The sequence below is a fragment of the Vollenhovia emeryi genome, unplaced genomic scaffold, assembly GCF_000949405.1.
Source record: "Vollenhovia emeryi isolate VEMERY1.0 unplaced genomic scaffold, V.emery_V1.0 DF939173.1, whole genome shotgun sequence".
NCBI lineage: Eukaryota > Metazoa > Arthropoda > Insecta > Hymenoptera > Formicidae > Vollenhovia > Vollenhovia emeryi.
The window spans coordinates 357,198-374,144 of NW_011967193.1; the positions used below are offsets into that span (position 1 = coordinate 357,198).

At 30.6% G+C, this 16,947-nt stretch overlaps 1 protein-coding gene across 6 annotated transcripts; it reads left to right on the forward strand.

Annotated features, from left to right (window-relative positions):
* The first annotated feature begins 1,366 nt into the window (after positions 1-1,366).
* On the forward strand, positions 1,367-15,915 carry LOC105563627 (ammonium transporter Rh type A). 6 transcript variants are annotated; one of them, XM_012015363.1, is made up of 12 exons: positions 4,451-4,598; positions 6,568-6,652; positions 7,410-7,545; positions 7,813-7,875; positions 10,537-10,723; positions 10,926-11,076; positions 11,659-11,806; positions 11,920-12,138; positions 12,393-12,475; positions 13,397-13,540; positions 14,081-14,246; positions 15,323-15,915. In XM_012015363.1, exons 2-12 carry the CDS (start codon positions 6,644-6,646, stop codon positions 15,484-15,486), a joined length of 1,470 nt encoding a protein of 489 aa, XP_011870753.1. In that variant the 5' UTR covers positions 4,451-4,598; positions 6,568-6,643; the 3' UTR covers positions 15,487-15,915. The 6 variants fall into 6 exon arrangements, with proteins under 6 accessions (XP_011870754.1, XP_011870753.1, XP_011870752.1 ...); XM_012015362.1 differs by having other exon boundaries at positions 4,451-4,569; XM_012015361.1 differs by lacking the exon at positions 4,451-4,598 and adding an exon at positions 5,501-6,193.
* The last annotated feature ends 1,032 nt before the right edge of the window (positions 15,916-16,947 follow it).

Sequence of the window (16,947 nt, forward strand, 5' to 3'; positions counted from 1 at the left end):
ATTTAATGACGATAATGTTCCACCAACAGAAAACCGACCGAAAGTAATCGGTGCGCAGGACGGGTTGAAAACGATATAAAAACTCACACATTGTATAAAACCATTGAGCTGTCTACACCCTGCTCGGACCGTGATGGCGATCTTATCTCTTATTTCATACATTTTATTATAAATGCTGCCGTCTAGTAAAATCCACTTTACATAAAGTTAAATTGTAAAACGACCAGAGGAAAGTCAAGTTTGATAATATTAGATAACATCGCGTGTTATTTTAAAGTAAGCAGTTCGGTAGCGAGTCGCAATGCTTGGTTTGCTTGGTGCATCGACAGACAGCAATTTCGTAGATGCTGAGTTGTTTTACTGTCTATCTACGCGTGTGCTACCGTGATCAGTCGATCCGGAAGAGAATTTGATCCGCAGTTGATCAAAGGCAATGCATCCGGGGACCATGGGAGGGCGAAAGCGCATTCAAACTCGTAGCACGTATTCAATTTTTCTCTTGGAAATATCGGTGACACGACGGCAGTACTGCGACGGGATATTGTCTCTCGAGTTAAATGCCGCCTCTCGAACTCTTGTGCAAACTCACATTCGGCGGATTTTCACACGACAATCGTCGCGTTCAAGTTACATGTCATCTGGATTTACGACACTTAGCTGGAAGTGATAAAGAGTGCAAGCAAGAGATTGAATTGTTTGCTTTCTCAAGTTGTATTATAAAATGATGCAGATTTTAATTATCCTATTTCATACTGTCAAAACATAAGAGAATTAGAATTAAATAATGTTTATTTTGGCTAAAAAAAATTTTTAAATTTAATGAAAAGTAGGTATGGATAAAAAGTCTTGAAAATGTTGAATTGACTTTATTCTTTACAATTTCGAATAACTTTAAAATGTTTCTTTGAAATGATTTAACAGGACTATAAAGTTCAATTAAATTGGTTTCTACTAATATATATTTACATGCAACATATCAAAATACGTTTATGCTATTGCACAGATTCACTGTACATTCTATAATGTTCATGAGCGTTACAAGCGTTAAATAGATCCCACCCAAGGCTACCAATTTTCCGCTTGTCTCTTATGTTTAACTCTACTCGCCCAGATATTCCTACACACGTTTGCGTAAGAAACTGTTATGAAAATGAAGCAGCTTCTAGTTGCGACTCATATATCTTCCTCGTAGAAATATATTACTGGGAGCCGAAGAAGTCACAGAATGTCAGTACGCCGCTACAAATGGCGACTTGTTTGTCTCGTGTTCGACGTACAGTCTAATTATATCGGTACATGTTGACCGTCGATTTCCCTGAGCAGAGCAAATCGATCGCGTGTCATCTGCCCACTGGCATTGAACTATTCGGTTTCTTCGGCCGAGTATCGTTTTGCTTGTCCTCGTGGTCAGACGTCTCGTGTTTCCATTCGCAAAATCATATTATTATTTCTTGTCGATACCAGCTTGACCTCCAAAATTTCATCTAAGACTCACGATGCAAAAGCGATTTAAAGAGACAGATAGTTCCCTGTAAAAGTAGTCTGTGAGCATAAAAGAGAGTTTATCCATCCAACCTTTTCATCATTTCTGTTGGAAAAGCAGTTGCACAAAATAAAGGTAAGTACGAATTAATAGTTTAAGAACAAAATTGTATTATATTTTTTAAGATATCTATTAAAGAAATAATATATACGTAAATATACCAAAAAAAGGATATCGTTTTTAAATGTATTTATCTTTTAATATTAATAAACAGCATTACATTAATAATTCGTTAACATTAATAATTAGTAAAATACTTTTTAGATCTTATATAAAAATTTATTATTATTTCTAATACTTGAAGATACAGAATGATTTACATTATTGTATTTAAAAAAATTGATTGGTATTTAATTACATTCTCCTAAATATAAATACATATAGAAACAATCGCTAAATTATATAAATTGTTAAATCAGCGCTCTAAAATCTTATTGCTTTTATTAATTTTGTATTTATCTTAAAATGCAAATTATATTGTTCATATAAATATACATAATAAAATAATATTATAATATAATAAACGTGGCAAAGAGAGAGGAGGAAGTAATCTTTTATAAAATCTTATGAATAATTTTTAAAAATTTTAGTGCAAACATTTATGTTGCAAGTAATTCTATAGATATAAATCTGTGTTACAATAGAATTTATTTCTTAAGACATTCGAGGACGTATAGTTTATAACCGCATTTGAATGGTTACGTGTAAGTATTGTTTGCTATCAAAGACGGTCTCTCACATTCTTATCCTTGCACGCGCAGTTGTATAGGATGTATAGGATGTCATCGTTAATAGATAATATGTTTGTAAAGCCAGTTTTCTACTGAAAAATAGTCCTATTTAATCTATTGCACGTTGTTGTAACTCCTGCTTGCTGTGTGTAGGGTTTTTCTATTTCAAAAGGTATAATCTAATCTGTAAAGAAATTTTACAAATAGCTTTTGTTATGTTTCAAAGAAATTTGAAAAATTATAATTTTTTTAAAGACACATTCTACAAAAGCAAACTCATAATTGTATTTAAAAGAATTAAGGGATTATATTGTAGAAACTGTGAAGATAATGGTATCAGAGTGAGAAAAATTGTAACAAAACGATTAATGATAATTGCAGTAATTTTGTAATAACGATCTGTATTACACAATTTCGTTATGCATATTGTACACCCGCTTTATATGTATATGTGTTTTACAAATTGTGCTGTTGCATGATTAATATATTCGCCACATAATCAGTATATGTATATTTTTCAGTTTATTAATCACATATAGAGAACGTACTTCAACGTATTAACAACAATTAATTTTATAAATTTAACAGTTAGTGTTAGCAAATTGAATGTTAAATGAAAATGCGACTACAAATTAAAGAATGCCATAGATCCACATTAAGACTTATAATAATTCATAACATAATAGTTAGTTAAAAATAATTAATTTTTCACCATTTATTATAGATAATAAAGATGACAGATACATGAGAAATCAGACATATATAAATCATATATTATATTATAATAAATTGATTATATTACACTGATTAAATGTGAATTAAATAAATAAATATTTATGTATGTGAATAAAACGTTGACAAGAATGAAAAATTCATAGACACGTTCACAATGATCCGGAAAAGTAGTTTTGTTGGAAATTGGGTCTACGCGTTGTAGGATTCCACGTGGGTTTGCGAATTTCTACGTAAAGCGAACCCACCCCACATTGACCCCTGCTTTCGGGGCGAAGCTAGGTCCACGTGTTGTGCGGTTTCCACATGGGTTTGCGACTTTCCGAGAGACCTATGAGAATGTCTCTATTTTCATACAACGCGGGGTCCACCTTACACTCCACCTCTAACAAAACATTTTGAATTTTTTCCCTATGAAAGCATGAAGCTCCACATTAAAACCTTGCGTATGGTCGTTGTCAGAAAGGTTGTTCGATGTTTACAATAAGTTTTCGGAATATTCATAAGTATCATTGCGTAGGTATTCGTACATATCATTCCTTTGCTCTAATAATGCGTCACTGCACATATCCGTGAGTGAAAGCTCTCGCATGATAGACTGTATTTCCGAAATTTATTATCGGACAACCTTTTTGACCACGACTGTACATATGTTTTTATAACTAGTTTTGTTAATTGCCACCCAAAAATCGTGATTCCTGCTGGAGCGCCAATGAGTAAGTTAAATTTAATTTAATTTAATTCAATTGATTCACGAATAATTTCAAATTATCAGAACTTTGCTTAGACTTAAGCAAATGAGAATATTTATTTCAGATAATTAGTGGATCTTTGATATTCATCATATCGAAGTTTTCGGCTTTCATTAAATACTAAATTACATTATAATGGAAGATGTTCCAAGCCATAGTATTACACATATGGAAAAATGTAAATAGTAAGACAAGCAGTAAGTCAGTTGACCTATTATTCTTGAATTGATCGAACTTTATTGCAAACTTTGGTAATTATTTCTTAAATCATTTTGTTACTACCACTTGGTTATATTGTAATTATATTGTAATTAACAACAGATTACATGTTAAGTTTCATAATAATATTTTCTCATCTATTATTGTACATATATGTACACAGAATTAAGAAGGTACTTATTTAATTACACGATAAAGAATCTGATACTTTAAAATGTATTAATAATCGTATCAAAATTTAAATGCCGGCATCAATTGATTAAGTTCTCGTTTCTGAATTATTACCAGTGTAAGTTAATTTTAGTCTCGAGATTCGAATACGTAGATCAATTCTCGAGTTCTCCTATTTCTGGAAATCAAGTATCTCGATGAAATGACAAGGACACACGAAATTAGATAAAGATGACAATTGTTGGTAATTTACTACGGCTTGGGGTTCATATAAACAGGCGTGATGATCACGGAGCGACCCTCAGTAGGGATATTTAAACGAGGCTTAAACAAGGCAGAACGATTTGCGACATCGTGCAACGAGCGACGTTTCCCACGTCGACAACGGCCCGCTCAGAGTGAAAACAAGATCTGAAATTGGGTAATAACTTTGCAGTTATTGCTATACTTGTATGTTGTATTATGATTAATGTTATGTAAAACGCTCGGCGTTATAGTGACTCAATTCAATGACAAAGAGTGAATTTTCTTGTATTGAAATGTATAAGTGTAATGGTCCAGTAGAAATAATGTGTACCCATAAAGTGAAGTCAGTGACAATTGGACTTGCGCGGCTGCAGTGTAATTGGATCCTGTCCACTATAGAAAGATAAACAATAGCGTATAGAAACGTACTTCATCTATACCAGCTGTACCAATATAGATTATTCAACAAAACCATTTTCACCGTAGCTCTTGTTTTGACCATTTGAATTTGCTATTTGAATTTAATAAATTTAACACTGTGGTATTCTGTATTTACTAGTATGTACGTAGGAGAGACACAATATACAAAACAAAATTCTAATCTATATAGAATATGCAATATGATGTGAAAAATGTCATAATATGTTCAAATACATATATGGATTCTCTTTAAAAAAGATGGATTTATTGTGTAATCCTCAATTCATTAATTTTATTATTGACGATCTTAATAATTTTAAAAAGTTTTGAAGGCTCATGTTTGCCAAGTTATATAAAAATAAAATATTTTCAATCTTTCCAATGAAATTGTATATTTGTATACAACAAATCAAAAACTCAACTCTTTTTTTTTCTACAATATTTATTCCCGCAAGTTTATATACGTATATTTTCTTTACCATATGCTTTGATAAAAGGAACATGTTTTCTCTAAAGTATACTGTTTAATTTATTTTACTTTTATGAAGGAGAAAGGCCAATAATAAAACGAGCTACTGAAAGGTTAAAAATAATAGATATTACAAATTCAAACGGACAACTAAAAAATTATTACATAAATTCACGGCCCTCTAGTCCTTATTTCTTCGAAATTGTGTTCACCACAGTAGAGCCTTTTGAATTTTATTCATTTGATATATTTTTATTTACGAATGCACGTACAACTTGGAATAATAATATTGATTTAATGACTTTACCGGTTCAACTGAATCGAACAATAATTAAAAATAAATTACATTTCTTATACTATGTACCATCAGTTATCGTGCAGTTACCATATTTATACAGGATGGGAAATATAATGTAACTGACTGATTTGAATGAGCTGTCAATTTGAATGTATGCGTTCCTGTCAGTTGCATTTTGGCAGTTGTAGAAAGGATATATGGCAAATTAATTATGGAATGTTACACGATACAGCGGCGCGTATACATTGTGAAAACTTGAGAACGATATCTGATAGAGATCTCAGCACGACCGTGGCTTATCGCTGATACCACCGGTTTGTTAAAACTGTTATCATTAATTAACAACTATATTGATACTTGACACAATATTTCAACTGAAATCTTGACATAACTAGCGCAAAGTCACAGTCATCGATGAAGTATCTTTGTTAAATGTTTTCACAAGACATACACACTGTCGTATCATACGTGGATTTTCTTCAGTTAATGACATATTGCGATATTCACACGTACCTATCTAGTTTAAAATTAATCATCAGATAAACAAAACAGCGCATTACAATTGTTATGTTATTGGGTTGTTACATACATATTCATTTTCCAACTTCTTGGGTGAGTATACCTACCGTTCTTACTTATACTATACTGTGACAGTATGCGACTTACGGTACTGTGGCTTCTACAATAAAATCGTATGCACAGAGCAAACAAATACAAGAATTTATTTGTATTTTTTTTAAACGTTGTTGAAATAAGATAAAAATATTTTATATAATTTTATATAATTAGTCAATAATAAAATTTATTAATGTAACGGTGGACGAACACAAATGTGATGATGAGTGTATTTAGTTTCTGTTTTTCACTAAAATTATTAACATGAATGAAAATAAATTTGGATTTATAGCATTTTTCACGCTTCTCATAAAATTAGATGAGCGTATAAATTAATTTGCATAGGTGAGTGAGAAAATGTATTCTTTCAGTGAATGTGCGAGGCAGAAAATCATCGGTGTGAGAGGCGTGACTGACAGTTTGATTAAACTGAATTATTGAAACACGATGGGAAAGGTATCGTACTGATTGATATGCAAATTATTGCGTGTATGTAGATATTTGTCCTCTCATAGAAATTACAACTTTGTATAGAAACGTGCGTATGTATGTGTGTACGTGTACAAAAGAATATTATTTTAGATTTTTAAGACGAATTATTCTCTCTCGATATATTTATCTATAAATCCTCATTTTTGAAAATCATCTTTAATTATTACATAATTAAAAATTTTTAATCAGAGAAAAATATAAATGGGCAACTACTTCTAAGCAATCGCATATTTTTAATCTTTATAACATTTAGAAAGTTATCCATCTTTCATTAAATAAAAATGTAATCAGATCTCTTTACAGATAAAAATTTAATATGCAGTAATCGAATAAGATGTTTAATTTAATTCAATAACACGCCAGGAATACTAAATAAAAAATTATTATACATAATACAATGATTATAAATAAGAGTAATTAAATCATTTTTATTTCGGTAATTTAAAGAGAAATTTCTTAATTTCATAAAAAGAAATAATAAAACTGTCACAATGAAAACTAAAACTACATCATAATAACAATACCGAAAATGGAGTAAAAAGATAATTCCTTTTTTCAAGTTGTCCATTATTAAAAACTAGCTATAAATAAAAAACTCGTGTCACTCGTAAGCAAAATAGAATACATCAGCGAGAAATCTTTGATAGCAAACTAATAATGTAATCGTAGTAAAAATAACAGTTTTAACGACTCAAATACATAGAGTTTTCCTCTTTTGCAGATAATGTTTTCGGCGGTCACTGGAAAGCAGCAGGTACTAATGCTGTTTCTGCTTGAAATTATCCTAATCGCGCTAATAGGAACGATGATGACATATGGTCCAGAGGCGAATGCTAATTTGCTCAAAAATCACAATGGTAGTATATAAAACACACACAAATACATAAATGCATTTACGTGAACCACAGTTGCATAATATTGTGATTTTATAGTTATGTAAAAATCACTAGTGATGTAATACATGATCGTCGCCAAATTCATGTTCTTGTTCATAAATACGTGCAGACTATTACCAAGTTGAAGAATATAAATTCAGAATTAAATAGCAAAAATAAAATTCTTTTCTGGAAAAATTTTATAAAATTGTTGCGTATAAAATATCGATATTAATTATATACTTCTAGGTACCGCTGATAAATCTGGTCAAACCAAGAAACCATCTGACGATCCATTACGAGTTTATCCAAGTAAGTAAAACTTAAGACTCTCCATTAAATTATTTGTTTTTCCGTGAAAGAAAAGGAAAGATGAAGGAGAAAGAGCAAAGAGAAATATTTAACAACTCTTGTTCACTGTCAAAAGAAAGAAGTAAAATGAGATAAAAATCGATATATGCAAAAATATATACGTTTTCTATTTAAAACAAATAGAAATTGCTTTAAAATTTTAACAAAGCGTCTGAAACAAAATTATACTAATCATAGGATAATCATATTCGAAATAAAGTACGTTCAACCTAAAACATTTTTTGAAATGACTATATTTCGAACAGAAAAAAGGTCGCGTTGAAAAATTTAAGTAGATTATCTTACACATGTATACATTCATATGCGTTGCACAAAGGAAAGAATATACACTTTAGCATGTGAATAACACAGTTACGGTTTCCTTGACCTTTCTTATTTTTATCATCTACCTGCTATCATGTGCATAAGAGGTTGGTTGGAGAAACGTTGTTGGTGCCAGTCGTCGGGAACAGTCCATCTTCGGCATCCGTCAACGAATTGTGATGTCAACGTTGTTTCCGTCTAATTGGAATAATAAGTTTATCATTAAACTCAATGGATCATCAATCACGTAATCTTTTTCAACTAATACATTATTATAATCAATAAATCATAACTGTTCTGTGAATATGACGAAATAAGATTGCTGTAAAAAGATTGCGAAAAATTTTATATTAAATTTAATTGAAAAAAGATCTAAAATATTTGTTTAAAGTATTAGTTATTAAAAATTATTTCTGAAGAGAGAATTAAACTTCGTAGTAGTAATTTTAATTAATTTACGCGCAATACATTTTTGTTTTTAGAAATAACTGCCTAATAACAATTGCATTATCACAAAATTAATATAAATTCATTCTAGCAGTTGTAAGTGTATCTATAAAGAATGAAATAAAAACTTTTCATCCTTTTGGACTGGAAAATTTTTAACTTATTTTTAATTCTTTTTTAATATTCCAAGAATGACGTTAATCAGAAATTACGAGTAATACGTATACTTTCTCGTACGACAAATTAAATTCGTGTATTGTACATATACACCGAAATGAAATCTCCATGAAGTACGAAAATGCCAATAATTTTAAAGAATTCACGATGACCGAGCGCATTTGCCGCATGACACGCCGCACAATGCGGTGGCTTCGTTGGCGTATAGTCGATCTCTGCACAATGGTGGTACGAATGAGGATGTGCGACGGGTCAGAACACGCGATCATACTTCTTCTTATCGAGGGCTTTCTGTTGTGTGCTTTTCTTGCCGTATATAATTATGCCCCGGAGGTGGACGCCAGTAATCGACAAAATAGCTTCGCACCTCATTTGAATGGAAACTTGAACTCTTTATCTGTCAGATATACATGTAAGTTCTGTATTAGTGTCATTTTCCACAATTTCTATTTTTCCCTTATCTTTTTCTTGCTATTATTTTTTTTCTTACTGTTAACTCATCTTTTTGATTTATCCTGCCCTCTTCATGTCCCCCCCAAAAAATTCCCTAAAATAACAAGAAATACGTATAATTATTATCGAAATCTGAAGCAACGTATATAATGTTTCAAAAGTTAAGTAAAAGTATAAAAATTTTAGTTTTAATTGTCTAGCCACATCGATGTCTGGCCACATCGATGATCTTAATCTTATAAGGAAGAAAGATTTTCGATGTTTTTATTATTAAAATGATGAGAATGTTTTACACTGGAAAGAAATAATGAAAATTATAAAAATTAATACAGAATAAAAATAGAAGGTGATACTAAACAAATTTTTGTTAAACATTTCAATTAATGACGAAGGAAAATCTCAATACATACGATTCTGCATGAAGTAAAATGTACAAAGCAATAGAGATTGAAATGGAAATATATGAAACAACAGAAATGGAAATATATGAAACAAATATTACTATGATACATTAAACGAAATGTATTAACGAAATATATAATTATAGATAATAATTTCCCAGTAAACTTCGAGCAACAGTTACATTACATTTATGTTATAATTTCTCACTCAACTGATGTAAATTATTATGACACGTGTGTTATATTATTACATATTTACCTTGTTGAGTGAGGAATTGTAACATAAATGCTGTTACTGATGCTCGGTGTTTACTGGGTTGTATACATATAATTAATTTTCGATTCTTTGCATCAGCAGAATTAAAGAAAATCCACTTTAGATTATACAACATATTTATACAGAAAAATTTATACATACAAATAAAGACTATAATAATATAGTTACAGTGATGAAATAACATTTATTCACAACAGAGTCTAACAATAAGACAAAAATTAATATTACAAAGAATTTTATTTTAGAGAATTCTTATTTTTTTAAGTGTATTCTCTGCTGCAGCCTTTTTCAAATCATTTAGTATCAAGATACATAAGCAACGCGTGGAAATCTATGAATAAATCTATACAAACTGTAAATTACATATTTTATCATCATCCTATTATGAACTGCGATTAATTATTGTGTAACTACATGCGATTAAGGCAGATTAAACAATGAAGTAAGGAATCTTTATGCACTTATCAATGCATCAATTGTCGCGAATATATCGCTTTACACTACGCTCTTTTTTTGTTCTTGGATTTGGCTAAAATCATATAGTGTATCAAGATGTCCACGTGATGATTTGGATCGGTTTTGGCTTTCTGATGACGTTCCTAAAGAGATACAGCCAGAGCGCTGTTGGCCTGACCTTCCTTGTAGGCGCAATTCTCGTCCAGGTTGCTCTACTCTGCGACGGTATAATGAACTTAAAATTGGGCAGCAAAGCTTATCTCTCATTAGACAGGTCAGTATTTTATTTTGATTCGTATTGCATTAAAGACTAAAGTGGAGGCAAAGTAATGAGATAATTAATATTTTAGATTAGTTTTACTTTGCATAAAGAAACATTCTTTTTGCTTCTACACTAAAATTAAATAAACAAATGATTTATATATAACAATTAAATGAAAACATTTCTTCGTTACGCTTATTGCGAAACTTATTAGTTTGCTTAGTGCTGACGTTGCCGTCGCTACGCCGCTTATCTCCATGGGAGCAGTTCTAGGCAAAGTGACCTATATGCAACTGGTGTTCATGGGAATAGTAGAGTTGATCATGTTCACCATTAATAAGTACGTGGGCGAGAATCTGTTTATGGTGAGTTTATTTCTGGTTTTGCCAGAGAATCGTCAACGGTAAAACAAAATCTACTATTAAGTAATCAAGAGAGATATTTCAAAATAATAAAAAATCTATTGAAAATATATTTATAAAATTTCTAAAAGTTATCGCAACCGTTAGTTATTCCCATGATATAATTATTCTGACGAATGTTTATTATAAATGAAGTTGTTTATCAGGTAACATAATCTATGTCGCTTTGCTTGGGTCAATAAAAAATACACAGTGATACAAATAAAACGAGGAGAGCAGGAAGCTTAAGCAAACACAGAAAAGAGAGAAAGGAAGAAGATTAAACATTTTTTTAGATTTTATTGTAGAAATATGGATTTAACATTTCTTATTTCGCTGCATATTGTTATAAAGTATAACTAATTAAAATTATCATATACAATAGATTTCTAGATAATTAAAAGATAAATAATTATCTATCTTATAGCACCGATGTTATTTGAAAATTTTAAAATAAACGACAGCATTATCCTTAATTATAAGTGTTACACGATATACTTTCCTGTAAAGAAACATTATTTATATAAACTTCGTTCACATTTTTAGGCTGTTGACGCTGGCGATAGTATGTTTGTTCACGTGTTTGGCGCGTATTTTGGATTGGCAATTAGTTTTGTACTCGGAACGAAAGATAAACCGAAGGAACATGATTTGGAGGGTTCGAACTATCAGTCAGATGTTTTCGCCATGATTGGTACCAAATATGTTTTGCGTATCTGTAATAATGATAAGGATTAGATATGTTATTAAATAAAATTTGTATCTTTCTTCGCGATAATAGGATACATGATTAACCATTGCCTTTAGGTACGGTGTTCTTATGGCTATTTTGGCCGTCATTCAATAGCGCTGCTTTGACGGGAGATGATCAACAGCGGGCTATAATCAACACTCTGTTATCAATATCCGCGAGCTGCGTGATCACGTTCGCCGTGTCTGCATTGGTTTCCAAGGACAACAAATTCAACATGGTACACGTGCAAAACTCGACTCTGGCTGGAGGCGTAGCTATTGGCACAGCTGCAGGTATGCAAGACGACTATTACCTTTTTAACATGAAGAAATCAATAAATATTATATACGTATATTACTTACGTGTGGTCTTTATGTCATATACAAAACCTCATAACGCACGACAATAAGAAAGTGATTGATCTTCTTTAATTATCTTAATTCTTTCCGTGTACAAATATATTTTTATTAGTTCCATCGAATTATATATCTTGTCCTCTTGTTCACGAAGGGCCTTTTTCTAATTCGGACTTTCTCACTGCACACAGGTATGATGTGTGAACCAGTGGGTGCTTTGACCATTGGCGCTGTATCCGGTATTATTAGTGTGCTGGGATACAAATATCTTACGGTAATAACGGAGATTATCATGGAATCAAATAGTCACTCTTGTTCTTGAATACATATCTTTTTATCCTTTACTTAAAACCACTAGTAAAAAAATTAGTAGTTTTATCAACAAGATATTTTATATGTTTAACTCATCAAAATAAATTAAAATGAAACATCTGATAAAATATTAACTTTTCGATGATCATATATTTAAAAATTGCCACAAGCAAACTATGATTACATTTAATACTTTTGTACAAAAAAATAGTGAGGTGAATCTGTTGATGTAACTGTAATTATAGGTATAAACTTCTGTTCGCTATGCCAACAAAAAAAAAGTACTTTGAGCACACGGAATATATAATACATTAGATAGTTCAAGAATATTGTCAGTTTTTAAACATTTACATCCATTATAGTTCTTTTAAAATAGTACCAAAATATATTAGATGTCGGAAACAGGTTTATTTTACATGATTCCTGTATGTATAAGAAATATATAAATAGGTACACATAATTTAGTTATTTATTTAAAGTACTCTTCATCCATTTTTATTTTTGGTTTAAAAATGCAATTAAAAGTTCAACAACAGTTTGCCGATATTCCAGACATTCACCACAGCTTGACGAAGAAGTTAGATATCATCAATTGAGGACTTTTCAACGAATAAATTGCACGACCGTGCAAAGTTATGGGCATATATTAAAGAGATCTATTAATAATATAAATACAATATTTCATTTGCTTGTTTTTATTTAATTCTTTCTCTAATTTAAATTTTTTTTATTCCTAATCTTTGTACTAAAACTTATAAACCGCGTTTTGTATTATTTTCATATTTTTTTAAATCTTTAATTAAACTTTTAAAATCATCTCAAAAATATATTTACCTATTCCTTTTCTATTGAATCACTATATCAATTTCTTTACCTTTTTCAGCCAATTATACAGAAACGTTATCATATCCATGACACTTGCGGGGTGCATAATTTACATGGGATGCCGGGTGTGCTGGCTGCATTTTTTGGGGCTCTTATGGCAAGTCTGGCCACAGAAGCCTCTTATGATTACTCTCTGTACGAAGTACGTAATTCCGTTGCCTTGAATTAATCATTTCGTCGTTTTCGTGTAATTAACTCTCATTTACGTTGCTGTGCGGAACGATAATTAGGCCAACGAAATTTTTAATCATTTTCGCGATAATGTACCGCACAGAATCCCGTCCGTATAAAGAGATGATAGTCATTTTAGATTCAACATTATCTAACTATTTCAATTATATCTGTTATTACAATTAATTAGAAAAAAAATGTTATTTTGTCAGTCGAGCTGGATCTTGGTAGCCTATAATTCTGTGTGAATTTTGTATACTTTTTCTCAGTAAACTGTATCTGTTTTAAGAAAGGAAAATTTTACGTATAACATATGATAAAATGTATTTTAATTTTAGTTTTATTTTATATCTGTTTTCTACCAAAACATATGCATAAACATTTAGAATTTAAAAATAAAATGATTAAAAACCAAATGTTCTTTTAAGATATTACAAATTTTATGCCATATAGTAATTTATAATAATTATTAATTGAAACTAATCATTTTTAATGGCATTTATTTTAATAGATCTTTCCTGCACGAGCGCCAAGCTCAGAGGCAAAAATTAGCGAGATGCGCGACAATTATGGAATATCACCGGGACTCAATAGGACGGCGTATCAGCAAGCGGGATATCAATTACTGGCGCTGGCGGTCACCCTTGGGATCTCTATTGTTTCTGGATTAATAACGGGTACTTCTAATCAATCTCCACGGCGCATATTGTGACAAACACTAGAGATATAAAAGAAAATTTTTATTCTGTTCAATGAATTTTCAAATAGAATTTATTACTATAACCAATTTAATTATTGATAAAAATAAGCAGTTTTATGAATTTTTTATTCGTACGTTGAAATAAAGTAGTTTCTTCGCTTATTTGATACTATAAACATAATGTGATAAAAACTTGATTTTTATTTACTTTTTATTAATAAATAAATGCATACTTTACATTCTTGCAAAATAAATTTTATTAATATTAAATAATTCAATATTTGTCATGAATATTGCAGCTATTTATCAATGAAGAAGTGAATTTTTGACATTTCATAAATCTATCAAAGAACAGTCATAATAAATAAAAAATTAATTTATTTTACAACGTATAATAGAAAAAATTAGATAATTTTCTAACATAATCTCATATAATTATAGTGAGATGCTAGAGACATTCTCTTTCTTTATGTTTCTCCGTCTCCTATTTGATCTTTCATTTCCTGTATTTTTCATATCTTCTCTTTCTGCTGCCACATTTCTCTCTCCTTCTCTTTCCCTTCTTCTCTTTCTGTACTTTTTCTTCCTTTTTTGTCTCTGCTTTCCTGTTCCCTTCTTTCCTTTCTCTTTTCCTGTCACTATCCTTCTGCTCTCTTCTCTTGTCGCTCCTTTCTCTTTTTTTCCATACATCTCTTTGATATAAACTCAATAATGCAATACTTTTTCCACTAAATTATATAGATTATAAAATCTAATTAAAGACCAATTCGAGCTTGAAGCACTGATGTATGTGTAGTAATACAATTATTTTTCTTTCCTATATGCACTAACAATCGCCAATTTGATTTTTGGTTCACATAAAAGTCGGTATATTAAAATTAGTTCAGACCTTTACTAGCATAAACTAATATTAGTCAACGGCTGCTCCACGTTTTAATTAAAACTTATTTTGTTCTGAAATTGAATTTTATAATTTGTCTAGTTTGAGTCAATTATTTCTATCACTCCATTGATTTCACTTATTTATTTCATCTGACATAACTCATTTTATAGGTTTACTTTTGCGCACAATGATGTGCGGTTGGGTTACCGAGCAGCAGAAATTTGACGATGAAGTAGTCTGGGAACTGGAAGATGACTCCTTCCCACACGAATTCGGAAAAAGTCGAAACGATAACACTCGTCCCAACGAGCATATAACCATGGGCAATATTTAACATGTGTATATAATGCGCAATATATAATACACAAAGTGCAAGTCTCACGATAGTATTTAAGCTTCCATGAAAATATTAAGTATTATAGCATATTCTAATATAATTACTTTACTTAATAAATAGTACCTGTTTGCACCTTCCACATTGCACAAATAATTCTCTTCATATCTCTGTAATATAATATACTAAATTTCAAGTACCTTTATATTTTGATTCATTTCGTACTATTGTTCTAATAATACAGACGTGGAATGAAAATTTTGCGTACCATGTTCATTCATTGTTCTGTGTATAATTAAATGATTACATAGCTAGTGTATAATGGAAAATGTCTGCGAGAGTAGAAATCAAGTACTCGAGAAATATTTTAAAATAAAGACTGAGTTAAAACGCACCGAAGGAAACAGAATAAAGAATTCCACCGTATAAGTAAGTGTATGAGAATAATCATTTTCCCATAACAATTTTTTATAACAATTTTTATTAATATTACTGGGCAATGCAAAATTGATAGGATGAATTTCGCCGGGAATAAATTATTGGACGTGAAGGAATGGTATACAGTTTCTATGTTTTTCGACAATTTATTTCCGATTATCGTTAAATCTTACAAAAGAACATATAATACATATTATAGCTTGACGGTAAATCCATAAGTAGACTAAACCTAATTTACTATAGTTGTATTCACTTAACTTCAATTAATTGTACATATATGAAAAATCATTGCATTCTCCCAAGGAATATGTTTTGGTACGTTATAAAATGTACCCGACATATATTGAAACGCGCATATATGTCGAATATATAAAATGTAGTTGCTTTAATAAATCAATTTACTCGAATAAACGCGTCTGATATAGCGATACATATTAAAAGTCATATGAAAATTGTAGGATAGAGATAAAGCGGGAGAATTGCAGAGTGAATTATGGAAAACAAGATAGCAAATTGTTCGATTATCTATCTTAATTATTAATTTCCTAATTGAATTTGTAATCCAGTCGCCAATTAATCTTCAATTTCATGACAATCTCTTTTCTCGTTCAATAGTTTTACTAATATGAAAGAATAGCAGAGTGAGAAAAAGAGAAAGAAGGAAACCCTATGGAAAATTCATGGGGTCCCGTGTTACTTTGACTTACAGCGACTCGAGAGTGACAGTGTACGCATTTGCATTCATTTACCAGATTTAATAATTACTTAGTTTATGTATTTTACTTAGTGCGACCAGGCAGATCATAAACGTGTACGAGAGAGAGATTCCTAACAGCTAACACCAAACTTTTCTTATCTTTGGTATCTATAAGTTAAATGCCTTACATGATCGGACTCGCTTATCACTTGTTTCTTTTTAACGAGAAGTCATCTATAGAGATATAATTAATGGTCCTAATAAAATGTCCTGAATGTTTCGTCGGACTATACGTGCCTCAGTAGTCACGAGAACATAAAGAAAAT